We start from the raw sequence: 16,996 nt of genomic DNA, 5'->3' as shown, positions 1-16,996 counted from the left end.
CTAAAAGAACACGGCACTTTTTTATATTATTTCCGGTGGCCAATCACGTTGTTGCACTGGTTTTAATTTGATTACACGTGACAGTTTTTGACGAATGTGTAAGTTCAACGGCGTCCAGTGAACTCCCTTTATTCATAATGTAAATTCATTTGTTGATTTTTTTTCTAAGGACGCGTGTGTGTACACGGATGAAATAATACCGGCCGAGAGGGGCAGAAAAAAGGAGAGAGCGAAAAAAAAAAATTACCTAATCCACAAAAACATTTATATTTTTTCTCCCCTAATTCGCAAGGTCTGCCCAGAGTTCACAGGAACTATTTAAGCAGGGGATTTTCTATTTACCGAGGTATGCCACTCAATTGTGTGAATTGTAAAAGTGTGAAAAAAATTCCATTTTTCACTTGTTGCCAAACAAGATTTCCAATTGAAGTGGAACTAATTCTTTTGTGACCATCGAGTTCCTTGTAATTCTACGTCCAAGTTGTTTTGTTTAGTTGTTGATGTTGAGAGTATTTTTTTCTCTTTCTTTACAGTTTCGCAAAGTGGTTCCGCCCTTGACTTTTGCCTGTTTATAAAACCAAAAGGCGCTAGTCAAAAAAGGTAAAAAACTTGGCAACTATTAGAAAGAAGCATTTTTTGTGATTCTGAAGTTCAAAGGCACTGGACACTATTTGTAATTACTCAAATAATTGTTAGCATATCAACTTCATTAACTAGCTGTTCGTAGCATAAACCATTATGAGAAACAGTTCCATCTGAAGTAACGATAGTTTTTTAGCAAAATGTAAAACTTCAGGCCTGAAGGCTTTTTTAGGCATCTGAAATCACACAAAATGTGTGCAATAAGGGTGCTTAATCATTATTCTCTTGCAACTTCGATGACAAGTCGAGTCAAAATTTCCACAGATTTGTTGGGATACACCAAGTGCTAATACTGGTCTTTGACATTTACCAACAGTTTGAAGTGCCCTTAAGCCATTGAGACTACAACGAGCGAAAATTCAGAGTCATAATAACTTTTGTTGTATTTATTGAATTTATTATTACTTGGTTTTGGTCGGTAAGCAATTGGCTATGACAACTAACGCTAGATTTACTTAAACATATCTTCTGTAACTAAAATCATTCAACTTTGTCAGAACTAGGTTAAAGTATTTCAGTCAAAACCTTTCAGGTTTTTGGCGCCTTTCTGTCACAGTTGTTGATTCGTCCGTGAAGAGTGTTTCAGAAATGCCCAACAAAAGAAAAACATATCAATCCAGTAAACATGAACATAATGCACTCTTGACCAACTTTCCAAAATACCTGTCGGATTTGACAGCTGACCAACCTGGGGTTTGTTCGCAAAAGGAACCCCTCTTCGAAAATGAATCATGAAGGACACACCTTTGTGTGGCAAGGGTGTTTTTTCTTTCTTTATTCTCTTGCAGCCTTGATGACCATTCGAGTCCAAAGCTTCCAAGATTTGTTATTTTAAGCATATGTTGGGATCAAGTGAGAATACTGGTCTTTGACAATAAGCGAAAGTGTCCATGCAGTGCCTTTAAGCGAGAAAATAATTGTTATCAACTCGCTGTCTTACCATAACTTCTCAACTACGGATGAACAACGAACAATTAGTTATTATTGAAAAAAACAAGACAAAGTGGACTTTGTTTTTAAGCTTGCCGCGAGCTCACGGTGAAATATTATTTTCTTTTAGTTGCCTAGGACAACTGGTCTTGGATTTAGAACAATTTTGTGTTGTGTACATTATAGTATGACACCTCAATACAATGGGGTCAACAGCATGGAAACTGGTCAATACAAAATGGGCTCTATTATGATCCTAACATTGTTGATATAGTCATCTTTGGTTTCGAACGAGAACCCGTAAGTTCTATTTTTGTATTTAATCTGAGACACCGGACACTTTTGGCAATTGTCAATGAACAGTTTTCTCACTTCTCAACATATGCATTAAGTATACACAAGTCATCTGTGAAAATTTGAAATCAATTGGTCGTCAAATATGCGTGTGCTTTCAGATGCGGTCTCGAATTAAATTCAAATATTTTTGTGAGAGATAACTTCTTTCTCAAAAACTACATTACTTAAGAGGGAGCCGTTTCTCACAATGTTTTATAGTAATTAACATCTCTCCATTGCTCGTTAACAAGTAAGTTTTTATGCTAATAATTATTTTAAGTAATTACCAATAGTGTCCAGTGCCTTTAAGTGGGAAGGTGCAGTTTCAGATGAGTAGGTCTCAACTTCTTTTCATTCGAAGTTTCTTCTAACGGATAGACTGAAACTCCCCAACGACAAATTTTGATCAAATTCAGTTGTCACTCTTGAATGTGAAAACTGCGAAAACGTTCACGTTTTGTTAATGACTTGGTGCCCGTTCATTACTTACTCATTTCATGGAACCTCCATGCTCACTTCAACTATATCAATACGCAACAGGATCGTTATTATTTTCTGAGGTGTTCAAATTCAGTTTGCCCTGGTCGTTTATCGACAGTTTTCTGCTGCGGATTGAAATTGGTGAGCATTTTAACCATATCAGACTCTTACTGATTTATACAGATCTATCACAGTTCGTCCTCGGTAAATTTGTTTTCAAGGCTAAGGAGAATACAAAACAAGCTGGCAACAGCTAATCGCCTTCATACAAACATTGGTTTAGCCATTGGTTTAGTTTAGTTGCACAAATCAGAAAGTTGTGCCTCAGTAACTAGACGACAATAGGCCTACCAATTCTAGTCATTGTGAAATCAGTAATTAGCTTGGTAGGATTCGACTACACAACCTTGTGACTGCAAGTCTAACCACTGGACCACGATAAATTTAATGGTCAATAAAATAATCAACGGTCCGTTCCGCCATCCGTAATAAAAAAACAGAGTCGTTCCGAGATTGTAGATTTTGTGAACTAGTGTTAAGAATTTTTGAGTGCAGGTTTATAGAAAAGGTCCATGGCAAAACATCCCGGTTCGTTGCCGTTAACAAAAAGTCATTATATAATAAATGAACATCAGTAATATTTCATTTGAGAGTTACAAGCCTAATGAGGTAACTTAATTGTGTTTCAAGTCATAAGACTTGTTACGTCATTGTTGCAATAGTTTTTCTGAAAAATAACTCTCAAATTTAAGTTTGTTCCTCTGCACACAGTAGGCCTACAAGAAATCAACAAGAAACCTGATGATGACGTCAGATTAGCCCCAACCAAACGCCATTTTGAATGTGCACAAGTACAGTGGCACATCTCCGTAGAGCTAGCCCAGTATCCATTTCTATATATCACGTCACTCCTTTGAAGCAGCAGTAGGCCTAAACAGTTCGCCCTATAAAACCTTCTTTCAGGGGTTATAGTTTGTTCTCGAATGAAAATTCGACCGAAACCTGCATGCTGCGTACTGTTGTGTTACCTCCGTTGCACTTTCATGACGTCACAATACGCCATTTTGATCATGGTGAGAGAAATGTTTATTATTTTGTTAACCTTGCAAAAGAACTGATGCATTGCGCCGAAGTTTTAAGTCACTCAAAAACTTCCGTTAAACAACCTCTCCGGCCCGAAGCCGTCTGTACTTGTTTGTCCCGTTCCTCTTCGTTTCATTTCAAAAGGTACTTCAAACAATAAAAGTGAAATAAACGATCCCAAAACTAGTTGACAATCTCGGGCATAAAAAAGGATTCATATCGCGATCAAAACTCGAACTCGGTCTGCTGTGAAATCCAACAGGTATTTTGGAAAGTTGGTCGAGAGTGCATAATGGAAAAGTAAATATTGTTCCACTGCGCTCAGAAAAGTAAAATATTGTTTATGAAAAGACGAAATATAAAGTGTTCTTGTTTACCGGACTGGTGTGATTTCCTTTTGTTTGGCCTTTCTGAAACACTCCTATACGGCCGGTTCAACAACTATGTCAGAAAGGCGCCAAAAAGACTGAAAGCTTTTGCCTGAAATACTCTAACCTAGTTCTGAAAAAAATGAATGGTCACTCGTCCTTGTTTAAATGAATCTAGCTTAAGCTGTCACAGCAAATTGATTACCAAACCATAACCTAATAATATTAATAATAAATTCAATAAGAAGAAAGGTTGAATGGTAACAGAAGACTGTCATACTCCGCTTAAAGCCATTGGACCCTTTCGGTAAACACTTTGTCCAAGGCCCACACTTCGTGAATCACAACTTCTATATCAAATAACAAACCTGTGAAAATTAAGGCTCAATCGGTCATCGGAGTCTGGAGAAAATAACGGGAAAACCCACCCGTGTATCCGCGCGTTTCGCCGTGTCATGACATGTGTTTAAAATAAATCCGTAATTCTCGCTAACGAGAATTTATATTGTTTTACTGTTTTTCAAAAAGTAACGCATTTCATGGAATAATATTTCAAGGGAAGTCTTTCACCACTACCTTCTGTAAACCCTGTAAGTTATTTGTAAATCTGTGAACTTTTTTTTTTCAGTACCTAAAGGGTCCAATGGCTTTAAAGTGACTTCATTTAGTAAAGACTCTTGTCTAACCGCTCTTCATTTTTGATTTTTTTTTGTCAAGAATTATAGGCAACATCTTCAAAAGTTGCAAAGACAGACGACTCGAACAACAATGTTGTGCTACTCGTCCCCGTTTCAATTCTAACATCAGATACTAAAGCATTTTTGGAAAGAAGTATTTTCGACCAAAATTTACCTCAAACTAAGAACTTTCAGCTCGTCGCACTGCATTTCAATTCTCTGCCAAAAATTAGGCGATTTGGAATTTATCAGCTGTCGGCAAAATTTTGAGAAAAAACTGCACGTGGCAAGTGTGGTCTTTTGTTCAGCCTCGAAAAGTTATCTACGGTTTATTCCAGGGTAAGTCTAGCTTAAATTGTTGTTAACCCTCGAAAAATGGTTTTCTTCGATTTGCCTCACAATTTCTTTCAGTTTCTTAAACCATATCATTTTACAAGAAGCTACTTAACTTTAATTTTGCTCAGTACAGGATAACAAATATTACATATTTTCGTAAAACAAATTGTGCAGCCAGGCGTTCGCGTGACTCCAAGTCTGGTCGAACCAGCAAGGTGATCACCTCTAGTGTTCACCCCCTTTACTTCCCGGATTCCCGGTGCCTCCTTGTTCTTTCCAACCCCGAATATTCACCCTACCCGGTGAATATTGGGGGAGAGTCATGACGGACCCCAATCCATCACAGTTAGCCAGCAGTCAAAGTCATTTCCCTTTTGGTACGAGTAGTACTCGAACCGGGTGTACCAGTTGGCATGTGGACCACGCAATTGAACGAAAGCGGTAAAAGAAGAAAATTAACTTACCCGGTAGTCTGCTGCCACCAAGTGTCCCAATGTCACCATTGTCATCAATATAAAACCGTTGTCATTCTTTAACTAGTTGTTTGTTTAATTAAAGTAAGAAAGAGTGTACCATAGTTACCAGGACGAAAATAATCAATACTTACATTTATACAAAAATAAAACTCAATCAAGATTAGCATGAACATCTTTACAGAACTACTACTTAAAATTGATACAATTGTACTTGTAAAACGTATCTCTGTACAGGTTTTGTTGGTTCATTCCGTAAGACCAATACCAATAATGTATAGTGCCTTTATAAAATACGTATTCTTTTTAAATATTTGTTTCATTACGTGAAACGGGATATGCACACTGATATTTCAATGCACCTAACAACATTAATAAGTTAAATTGGAAATGCTTTAATGGCACTTTGTCGGACATGGGCAAGCGACAATCCCGAAAATAATATTTGTTTCATTACGTGAAACGGGATATGCACACTGATATTTCAATGCACTTTATATGCTTTAATGTCACTTTGTCGGACATGGGCAAGCGACAATCCGGAAAATAATATTTGTTTCATTACGTGAAACGGGATATGCACACTGATATTTCAATGCACTTAACAACATTAATAAGTTAAATTGGTAATGCTTTAATGGCACTTTGTCGGACATGGACAAGCGACAATCCGGAAAATAGCGATTTTGTTTTTAAAAATATTTAAATTAATAACAATTCTGATTCTTTGCTATCGATTCACCGTATGAAAGAAGTCGGCTATAGAATACGTATTGGACATAATAAGGGTAAATTTTCTGGTATCACGATATTAGGAGACCCACGGTAAACGCAAGAAGTGTTTCACCATTTCCCCTACGGCACGATTCACGCAAACATCCATTGGAGCTTGGGCATTGGAATAAAAACAGCATTTTAAAGTTTCTTTCCTTTATAACCAATCGCTGTCCTCCATAGCATTATTGACAATCCCATTTCTTGGTTTCAAGTCCTCGGCCACGCCCCCTTTGCTGAGCTCACTCTTGATTGGTCGAGTCTTTCCCAGCATCTCGGCATCTTCCATTGTCTCCGGAAGGGGTTTATTTCTCGTCTCCGGAAGCAGCACAACCAAAACGCCCGCAATGAGGCTCAACCCTCCGAATATATTGAGCGGCAGGTAGGAAGAATATTCTTCCTGTATGCACAGAGAGCATTGTTTAACGTAAACAGAAGAGGGCGCCCTTGCTTTGTAGATCATTATCGGCTGATACAGCATAATATAACAGTTACATTCATATTTAAGATGTAAAGATACAGGTTCATTTGCATAAAATGGTTCATAAACTCTGAATTGTGTTTTGGGGCTGTCCATTCGTTAGAAAATACTGGGCAACACAGTTCTTTAAAAAAGTAGCTGTCTTGTTTTCCACCCTTTAAACAAATCGGTGTGACGTGTGTCTGATTTCATCAGCCGCTCAAGCATAAAGAGCAGCTAAGCACAACACTGCGCTAACCAGGAAAGGGTACCAGCCAAAATGTGATATCACATTTAAAGTCTGTCACTGGTGTGCTGCTCATACTTTCTTAACAGCAGACACTTTGTAAGCAATATTGTCTTCTGCTGCAGCACTATACAGTGTAGTAGAATAAGAAGTGAATGGACTCTTGGAAGCAGAATATTGATGAGTTGGTTTTAATTGTGTTATCCATCGAACTTGGTATCCTAAAAAAAAATGTTTTTTATACTTACGAGATAGATAATGAAAGGTGCAAGAATGCTTCCTACACGACCGCAGATTGACGCAATACCGAAACCGATATTCCTGAAAACAAAAATCAACGTAACTGCCAGAACGGTATTTTTATTAAGCCTGGTCGGTCCAAGACCTTCTGTTATAGTCAAGTCCAATGATTGACAAGTAAAGATGGAGAGTTAACAACCTAACATACATAACACGTGTCAATCAATGTCACTACTACATTAATAACATCTTTCGTTCAATATGAACAGCGGTCACACAATTAATAGGTGGTGTTTTCACTCTTTTACATTTAGAGAGTATTATGGCTGTCACACACACACGGGGGCGAGGTTAAAAATATCAACCTCTTACCTGACAGGGGTGGGGAAGATCTCCGCTCCATACAAGAAAGCTACGGAAAAACTACTCGTGATGCAGAACTTGCCAAACATTGCTGGTATAATTAGTGGGATGAAAAAATCAGTACCATCACCTGCGGAGACAAAATAGTTACAGAATAGCAATGGTTTGAAACATTTTAAACTTTTAAATTGAACTCAAACGGATATTTTAGTGAATATTATTCCATTTAAATTACCTGCACGAGAACAATTTTTGGCAATTCCACAGAAAATTATATGTCAAAGTGAAAAAAAACGAACTTTGTATAAATGCTTAGTTTTCAACTGAAACTCAATTAAAGGGAAGGTATACACGTTTGGTAATCACTCAAAACAAATATTAACTTGAAACTGACTTCGTAACGAGCATTGGATAGCTGTTGATAGTATAAAACATTTTGGCAAACGACTCCCTCTGAAACGTAGTTTTTGAGAAAGAGGTAATTTCTCACTAAAATAATTATTCCTATCTAAAAGCACACAAAATCATCGAACAAGGGTGTTATTTCTTTCATCATTTTCTCGCAACTTCGATGAGCGATTGAGCCCAAATTTTCACAGGCTTGTTATTTTATGCTTGTGATGGGATACACCAACTGAGAACACGGGTCTCTGACAATTACCAATAGTGCCCATTGTCTTTAACTGATCTATATTATGATTAAGTGAAGAAAAAAAATGCATAATTTCAATACTTTTTCAGCTTCTGAAAGAAAACAGTGGTCAGAAGTTTAATGTACAAAACGCTCCAAATTCAATACCCGTAACGCTATGTTTTGTACTTTAGAGACCAAATTTGCGACAAATTCTGTCAAAATGTACCTCCACATCTTTCACACAATATCGTATTGACTATATGGTACCAAAAATACATTAATGGGAACCAAAAACTCACAGGCTTTTGTACAAATGTAAAGGGTAAAAAAAGTAATGGCCATAACATCAGCATTAATGTGTGATATCTAACTGAATAAGAGATACAGTGTATGGTCTCTATATGGACTACAATGTTGTGATAATGAAAGATTCTCGATAAACTTTTGCAGATGTTGCTGAGCTCTTGAACTTGTGAAAACTGTCTGAAATGTAATGTCCGTAACGCTGGAATGGCCCTTCTATACAGATCTCTTGCTCAGGGCCCTGGGGAGTGAACAGCCACTGGGCTGCGTGGCTTTTCAAACAGAAACTCAACCTCTCTTCTCGCAAGTAACACAGGTGAAAAGAAGCAATTATAGCAAAGCATCTTGCTCATCAAAAACACAACTTTCAGGACCAGGGTTTGAACCCAAGCCCCTGGGCTGCCGTGACTTTTTCAAACACAATTTCAACCTCTGCTCTCGCAGGTACCATGAGTGAAAAAAAAGCAATTATATAATCTTGCTCAAGGACACAAGTGTCATGACCAGGATATGAACCCACGCCCCGATCTGATGACTTTAAATACCAGAAGTTGAGTTCGATCTCGACCTCGACTCTTCGCTAAGGTTAAACAATGGAAACGTGCATGCGCGCGCCAGCACAACTCTTTAGCAAATGAGAGGGCTTCGTTGATTACCCATTGAGGGCGCTGTTTGTATTTGTGGAAAATGGCAGCCCAAATAAGGCAAGCTCTTTTAGTTTGGTTTGAATTTTGCGGTCTCATGAGGTACATACATACCTGTTTCACGTGGTAGGCAAGCCGTGATTATACAAGCAACACCAGCGACTATGTGAAATAATACCAACGACGGTCGACGACCCCACCTGGAAGAAACAGGCACAATTTATACGTATCAGAAAGTTTGCTGTCTTTCGTTTTACGTGTTCGTACAACTGCATGGTGGACAGATACATTTATTTTGCTCATTTCTGTATTCAACTCATTTTAACGAATTTTATTTTAGTTTGCTTAAACCTTTTAGAAAACAAAAATTATATACAATAGAACGGAATGTATCCATTTTAATTAAATAGTCAAAACAAGGAAGTTGTCACATTTAATATTGAGTCAGTGTACCAGACATGCAAATGAGCCTTTGTACATTTGACCAATGAACGTACCACATCATCGTGAACATGGTGACGACATAACCTGGTATCTCCACAACGCTCAACAAAAAGAAGTTGAGATATTTGTCTCCTGCGAGGTTGGAACTGTACAGTGACACGCCGTAGTACACCATACTGTTCACGAACCTGTAACATTAAGACAAAAGTAACATAAGAGTTTTAATAACTAAGTTGCCAACTAAATATTGAACAAGATTATGCGACGTGGGGTCGGGTTGACTCCTAATAGACTAATAGTACTTCGAGATGTGGCAAATGGTCATGTCGACGTGTAACTGAGAGACGGGGAAGATAAACTTAAATAATTGTCGTTAATGAAAGGCGTCAGCACTAGGACAAACTGCTGTTTGTTGGGAAATGGTGCAACTATATAGACCCATGTCTGTATTTAGGTTTTACTTTACTTGCTAACATAGGAAACTACCTGAAAGAACCCTGTTCCAAATTTCAGGCTTTTTAACGGAATCATTGCATGACGTTATTGCAAATAACGAGGTCGTCGACTCGCCACAAAAACAACAACAAACATCTATACAGGTAAGACTGACGCAACTATGACGTCATATTTTCACATAACTAAGTTAAGGTGTAAAGTTATATGGTATATAACTTGCACCGATCAAAATAACCAAAATAACGTAAGTGTAAGGTTATCTGATCTCGAAATCCATGTACAAACCCTATAGGTAGAATAGGAACATATCCTAACAACAAAAACAATCACGATTTACCACCTATTGTATTCATTAAAATAATTATTTCAATTCTCCAATCAATCCTGTTGAGTAATTATTTGTATATATAGACCTTGAGCGCTGACGTCATCCAGCCGCCACCTTAGAGGTTAAACGCACAGATTTTGTACTCGCGCTGTCTAGGATTGGCCAATGAACAACTTTCCTTTGACGAATCAGACAATTGAAGTCACGTTCTCGTGCGAGAGGTTCCAAAGCATATTGCGCTAACTTGCAAACTTGACGTAAAACAGTGCGCCCTCTCACCGTCAAAATGTATAGTTCCGCGGCATGGGACTGTAAATAAAATGACTCTCACGGGATGGGACTTGGGACAAGTCTATTGACGAATAGGCAAGGGCGCCTTACTCAAATGACGTCATGTAACAGCCATTATACAGAGAGGTATCCTGCCAAAAGCTACACAGTTTATGCGAGTTTAACTGGTAATCAACCCAGGTATGACAATAAACTTTACTTACCACGACAAGCTCATAATGACTAAGTTCTTGAAGACTATCCAACTCCGAAAGATGTCGATCACCGTGTACGTTTTCCCTTTGTCGACGACCAGAGGTGCTGCTGAGATAGAGCTAGATGTGACGTCATTAGGTGCCGATTCGCGAATGGTCTTATCCTCGAGGGTTAGTACGAATCCATCCGCAGGTGGGGTGATGTTATTCACTCTGGCGATCTTGTTGAGGATTTTGAAGGATTCTTTGCTACGTCCTTTTGACAAAAGCCACCTCACGGACTCGTAAAGAATGCTGCGGAAAAACAAAAGTTTAAATAACTGCGAGAGTGGAGCATAACAAGGACATTTTAGTTCACTTTAAAGTCACCTGGAAATAGAATTGTTTTTTCTTCAAACATTAGAGTATATGTTTCTGAACAATAAAATATTTTTAGGAGTAATTGTTTTTAATGATTTATAAAAAATGTTTAAAAAATATATATATAGTTGTGTGAGGGTGACTCCGCCTACCCATTTTGTGACGTCAATCGAGGCAGATTTTGCCTCGATCGAACATCGAACACACGTACGCGCAAGTACATTTAAGTCCTAGTCGTGAGTTTGTACGTGTCGAAAAATGATTTTTCTTGCATTTTACGGCAATGTCGACCAGGTGTATTGCTGATGGATGCAGCAAATTAACTAAAGATGGGGTCAGTTTGCAAAGTGGTCCGGTCCGACGTCTTTTCCAGTGTTGTGCAGCAAACACTTCCGGAATACACTACACATTTTGACATGAAGAGAAAAGTTCTTTTCTAAAACATGACGCCATCCCAATATCTTTTCCAGCCAGTGGGGAGGTCGAAGAAGGTACCTGAAAGACGTTACAAACCTTATGGAGCATTTGTTTAACGTGAAAAAAAAAATCAGGTATTGTTTCAACTTTGAGGGCATGTTTTTAGCTTGCGCCAACCACTATATATTGTGTTGGCACTGCATGCGATTCATCGCGCCTCGATTGACGTCACGAACAGCGCCCTCTCGGGTCGGGCTTATTTTCAAATTTGTAAATAACGTGGAAACTAATTTTGCTAGACCATAGTTAATTGTATATTCATATTCCACTCCAGAAGGGAGAACGGAGCCTGAAGCCGAATCCAAAGCTAAAGCCGTTGTTTGGAAAAGGGCCTATGTACACTAAGTTTTCTTGCCCTTCGTATATATATCAATAGGGCAGTTGGTAGAGCACCGGTGCCGTGCCCCAGGGTAGTGTCCGCTTGGGATTCTTTTCCCAATGAAAAATTAACGTGGGCTGAAGGAGGATTTTTCAAAAGAGGGCGCTATCAGGAATACACAGTTTGCCGTATGGGGGACAGAATCTCTGCACACCGGCACGGTTTAATCCAGAGGTGTTTGGTTCAAAACATGCAGTAATAGGTTTGAAATATTGGGGACAATAAGGCCGTACCTGAATTGGTGGCTATGGCTACGGCTTGATCACTGCCTCATCATACGTTTAAGGATATATTGTCCTTAGCAACACACTTAGCAACAGCCGTAGCCGTCAATTCGGATATTGCCTAAAAAGTCAATAATGGAGTATCTACTTACAACCAGAGTGGTATCGCGATCAGGCAAGGCAGGGAGATGGCCAGCTGCATTTTCCTCCAGTCACGTAGGAAGTACGCGATGCCTGCTAATAGGGTCACACCCACACCCCAAGCTATGCTGTTAATGCACCCGGCTATAGTTCGCTTGTTCGGGGAGAACATCTCCATAATCAGGACAAACTCCGTCAAGTTCATTCCCTTTTGACATTAATAAGCATACAATTATGAATTATGATGAAACCAAACTCGAAGGTAAGGGCATCGCGTGGTTATTGTCAAGGTAATTATTAGACTAGTCTTAGGGTTAGGCTTGGGCCTGGGCGTGTGCTTGGTCTGAATTGTGCTTGTGCTTTGGTTTGGGCTTATAGGATTGGGGGTGTGTTTTGTTTTGGGCTTATAGGATTGGGGTTGTGTTTTGTTTTGGGCTTATAGGATTGGGGTTGTGTTTTGTTTTGGGCTTATAGGATTGGGGTTGTGTTTTGTTTTGGGCTTATAGGATTGGGGTTGTGTTTTGTTTTGGGCTTGTGCTCGGGTTGGGCTTGCACTTTGGTTTGGGCCCATAGTCTTTGGATTGGGGTTGTGTTTTTGGGCTTATTATTGTGCTTTGGCTTGTGAATGTGCTTTGGCTTGGGTTTGAGCTTGGGCTCAGCTTTGGCTTGGCCTAAGGCTCGGGCTTTGGGCTTTCGCTTAGGCCTAGGCTGGTACTCTGGTCCTGAGTGTCTACGAGAAGGAAAGATGGGAATATCTCAGGGGAGCGGAAGGCAGGAATTAAGTTTCCTCAGAAAACAGTCTTGATTGTAGAATCAACAAGAGATTTGAATTGGAGTTACCTGCTCGAACATTCCGATGAAAAAGAACAGTACCACAAACCAGTGGTAGACGTAGATGAAGTAGATAATGAAACCGGCGATGGCTTGCAGAAACACGGCGGTCAGGAGCACCGTCTTACGGCCGATGAGATCCGAGAGCTGCCCGAAGACAAACGCTCCCGTCAAGACGCCGAAAAATAAAATAGACTGTGCTGTACTCGGGAGGATGTTGTCCTTGCAGACAAGGTCCAGCTATGGAAGAAAAAGATGACAGTTACACGAAAGTAAGTTTGTGTGACTACAGAATGAAAGCTATATTTTAATACAGGTTGGGCCTTGCATCTAAACCCATGCAAAGTGCTTTGCATTGGATTTAGAGTCAGCACTGCATAGTCACAGCTCTAGCTCTTCAAAAATATATTGGACGTACGTGTGTGACTTCTGCAAAGTGAAATCTTTGAAACCGATTTATCTTTGAAGTTTTGCTTCGCAGTTGATACAGGCCGTGTCCGAAACGGCATTTTCGGCTACAGCTACACTGCAAGTAGCCAAAGCTCTTCAAAAATATCTTGGACGCAATAGTGATGCCATGTTGTTTGTCCACCATTCATAATTGTACCCAAACCGCCTTTAATTATTAAAGGATAACGATTTTACTAAATATTTGCGAGCAATTTGCTCAGCGCAAAACGATTTTTAGCGACGACTGATTACTCGCAAAGAAGTTGATAGCAAATTATGACAAACTGCGCCATTTTGTGTTTAGATTTTATTAGTGGTGTAGTCTTACATCTTGACGTATAGTTTGTCCGTTAAAGATACTGGACACTATTGGTAATTGTCAAAGACTAGCCTTCACAGTTGGTGTATCTCAACATGTGCATAAAATGACAAACCTGTGAAAATTTGAGCTCAATCGGTCGTCGAAGTTGCGAGATAACAATGAAAAAAAAAAAACTTGTCACACGTAGTTGTGAGCTTTCACTTGCTTGATTTCAAGACCTCAAATTCTAAATCTGAGGTCTCCAAATCAAATTCGTAGAAAATTACTTCTTTCTCGAAAACTACATTACTTCAGAGGGAGCCGTTTCTCGCAATGTTTTGTACTATCAACGTCTCCCCATTACTCGTTACCGAGAAAGATTTTATGGTAATAACTATTTTGAGTTACTAATAATACCAATAGTGTCAAAAACTGCCTTTAAAGGCACAGGACACTATCGGCAATTACTCAAAATAATTAATTGTCAGCATAAAAGTCAATGAAGAGCAGTTGATTGTATAAAACATTGCGAGTAAGCAAGTAAAAGTTAAGTTCTCACTAAAATATTTGAATTTGATTTCGAGACCTCAAGTGGCATCCAACACATCAACAAACATATCATGGTGCATTTCACAGTCGTCATTTTATGCAAAAATTTGCTAATAATAGACCTTTAATTGGAATTTGAATGGAATTTTTAAAAATTAATTAAAAAGCTGTTTTTAACCTCGAAACTATATCATATGGAAATTAATTAGGCTACACGAATAGTTCGTATTGTGCTGGTAAGCTTTAGCCCAATAAAATAATTAGAGTATCGTATTATAGATTTTTTTTCAGAATGGCCTGTATTTCTAACGATTTTTCTTTTGACAGTGTGAGACTTTGACAGATGTTTGTAGAAAGAAGACTACTTCTAGTACATAACTATACGCAGAATTTAATTACGTTGTCAGATTTTTATCGATTTCATTAACGACACTGGAGACTACCATGGTAATTGTCAAAGACCAGTCTTCTCACTAGGTGTATCTCAACATTTTCAATTCAATTCAATTCAATTCAAAAATGGTTTATTACAACATGTCTCGCAGTTAAAAAGTGAATTGCAAATGTCAACATCATATGTTAAACAAAAATTACATCAAGTAGAAGTTAACAAAGAAAAGGATATTAAACAAGACATTATTGTTATATACATTGTCAATAATACATTGGTAGAAACCCAGTAGGCACAATTATTATATATACGCACATAATTATATTAAAAGCAGTTAAAAGACTGACGATTTGAGGAATTGCACTTTGTTTGTACCTAAATGTATTACATCTGGGTGGGTCATTAATTTTGTTGGTGTGCCAATTTCTACACAGGTGATGGGTTTCAATTGAATAAGCAAAATCGCTACACCGTTTGTCTCTGACGGTTTTCAAGGGTTCATCCCTATAAGTAGAATAAGTCTTACCAAAAATTATCCGACACACCCTTTTTTGAATACGTTCCAATTTGTTTACTTGCTCTTTAGTTAGATTACCATTGAACAAAGGAACACAGTAGTCTAAAACAGGTCAAACATAACCCTTGTAAATTGCCAATAGATCATTCACAGGTAGATTATGAGAACGTAAACAAACGCAACATGTGCAACTTTCTGTTACATTTTTTGATTATCTCATTCATGTCTGTCCCACTATAAATTGTCTTAAATAATCACACCCAATACTTTAACATAATGCACATTTTCTAATTGGGTGTCATAATGCGCAGGATTTCATGATGTTAGTGGTTTAAACCCGCCGAGGCCCGCCGATTATGGACAAAATACCGAACCTGTGAAAATTTGAACTCAATTGGTCGTCGAAGTTGCGGGACAATAATGGAAGAATAACACCCTTGTCACACGAAGTTGTGTGCTTTCAATGCTTGATTTCGAGACCTCAAAATCTATTTCTGAGGTCTCGTAATCAAATTCGTGGAAAATTACCTTCTTTCTTGAAAACTATACGGTAATTCAGAGGGAGCTGTTTCTCACAACTATACACAAACGGCTCTCCACTTCTTGTTACCGAGTCAGGTTGTATGCTAACAATTATTTTGAGTAATTACAAATAGTGTCCAATGCCTTTAAACGTATTAACAAAATGTTATACACAATTAATTTTGTACTAAATGGAACTAATTGAATTTTTATTTCGTGATGACTTTTTTCATGCAACAGCAATTTGCGCGGCATGTGTGGCAATGAAGATTGCAAACGGTGACGTTAGTGAAATCGGCACTGGTTTCATGCTCAAACACCCTGATAGGAGGAACCAGCAATTCATTCTTATGGATAAGTAGCGGGGCGGGGGGGGGGGAGGAGAGAGAGAGAGAGAGAGAGAGAGAGAGAGAGAGAGGAGAGAGAGAGAGAGAGAGAGAGAGAGAGAGAGAGAGAGAGAGAGAGAGAGAGAGAGAGAGAGAGAGAGAGAGAGAGAGAGAGAGAGAGAGAGAGAGAGAGAGAGAGAGAGAGAGAGAGAGAGAGAGAGAGAGAGAGAGAGAGGAGAGAGAGAGAGAGAGGAGAGAGAGAGAGAGAGAGAGAGAGGAGGAGAGAGAGAGAGAGAGAGAGAGAGAGGGAGGGAGAGAGAGAGAGAGAGAGAGAGAGAGAGAGAGAGAGAGAGAGAGAGAGAGAGAGAGAGAGAGAGAGAGAGAGAGAGAGAGAGAGAGAGAGAGAGAGAGAGAGAGAGAGAGAGAGAGAGAGAGAGAGAGAGAGAGAGAGAGAGAGAGGAGAGAGAGAGAGAGAGAGAGAGAGAGAGAGAGAGAGAGAGAGAGAGAGAGAGGAGAGAGAGAGAGAGAGGAGAGAGAGAGAGGAGAGAGAGAGAGGAGAGAGAGAGAGAGAGAGAGAGAGAGAGAGAGAGAGAGGAGAGAGAGAGAGAGAGAGAGAGAGGAGAGAGAGAGAGAGAGAGAGAGAGAGAGAGAGAGGAGAGAGAGAGAGAGAGAGAGAGAGAGAGAGAGAGAGAGAGAGAGAGAGAGAGAGAGAGAGAGAGAGAGGAGAGAGAGAGAGAGAGAGAGAGAGAGAGAGAGAGAGAAGAGAGAGAGAGAGAGAGAGAGAGAGAGAGAGAGAGAGAGAGAGAGGGGGGTAAAAGCTTACCT

General features: G+C 39.1%; 1 protein-coding gene across 1 annotated transcript in view; it reads right to left on the bottom strand.

Annotated features, from left to right (window-relative positions):
- Nucleotides 1-6,189: 6,189 nt before the first annotated feature.
- LOC117298647 (organic cation transporter protein-like) overlaps nucleotides 6,190-16,996 on the bottom strand; it is an 18,720-nt gene continuing 7,913 nt past the window's right edge. Inside the window, exons 4-11 of the mRNA XM_033781965.1 lie at nucleotides 13,125-13,355; nucleotides 12,296-12,492; nucleotides 10,713-10,997; nucleotides 9,488-9,622; nucleotides 9,105-9,190; nucleotides 7,419-7,539; nucleotides 7,055-7,127; nucleotides 6,190-6,499 (exon numbers count right to left, since the gene is read on the bottom strand). Coding sequence (XP_033637856.1) covers nucleotides 6,257-6,499; nucleotides 7,055-7,127; nucleotides 7,419-7,539; nucleotides 9,105-9,190; nucleotides 9,488-9,622; nucleotides 10,713-10,997; nucleotides 12,296-12,492; nucleotides 13,125-13,355 — 1,371 coding nt within the window. The 3' untranslated portion in view covers nucleotides 6,190-6,256. The remainder of the gene's footprint in view (nucleotides 6,500-7,054; nucleotides 7,128-7,418; nucleotides 7,540-9,104; nucleotides 9,191-9,487; nucleotides 9,623-10,712; nucleotides 10,998-12,295; nucleotides 12,493-13,124; nucleotides 13,356-16,996) is intronic.

The sequence above is a fragment of the Asterias rubens genome, chromosome 13 (genome assembly GCF_902459465.1).
Source record: "Asterias rubens chromosome 13, eAstRub1.3, whole genome shotgun sequence".
In the NCBI taxonomy this organism is placed as follows: Eukaryota; Metazoa; Echinodermata; class Asteroidea; order Forcipulatida; family Asteriidae; genus Asterias; species Asterias rubens.
The sequence above is the reverse complement of the archived record's forward strand: the minus strand, read 5'-3'. Positions and strand labels throughout refer to the sequence as shown.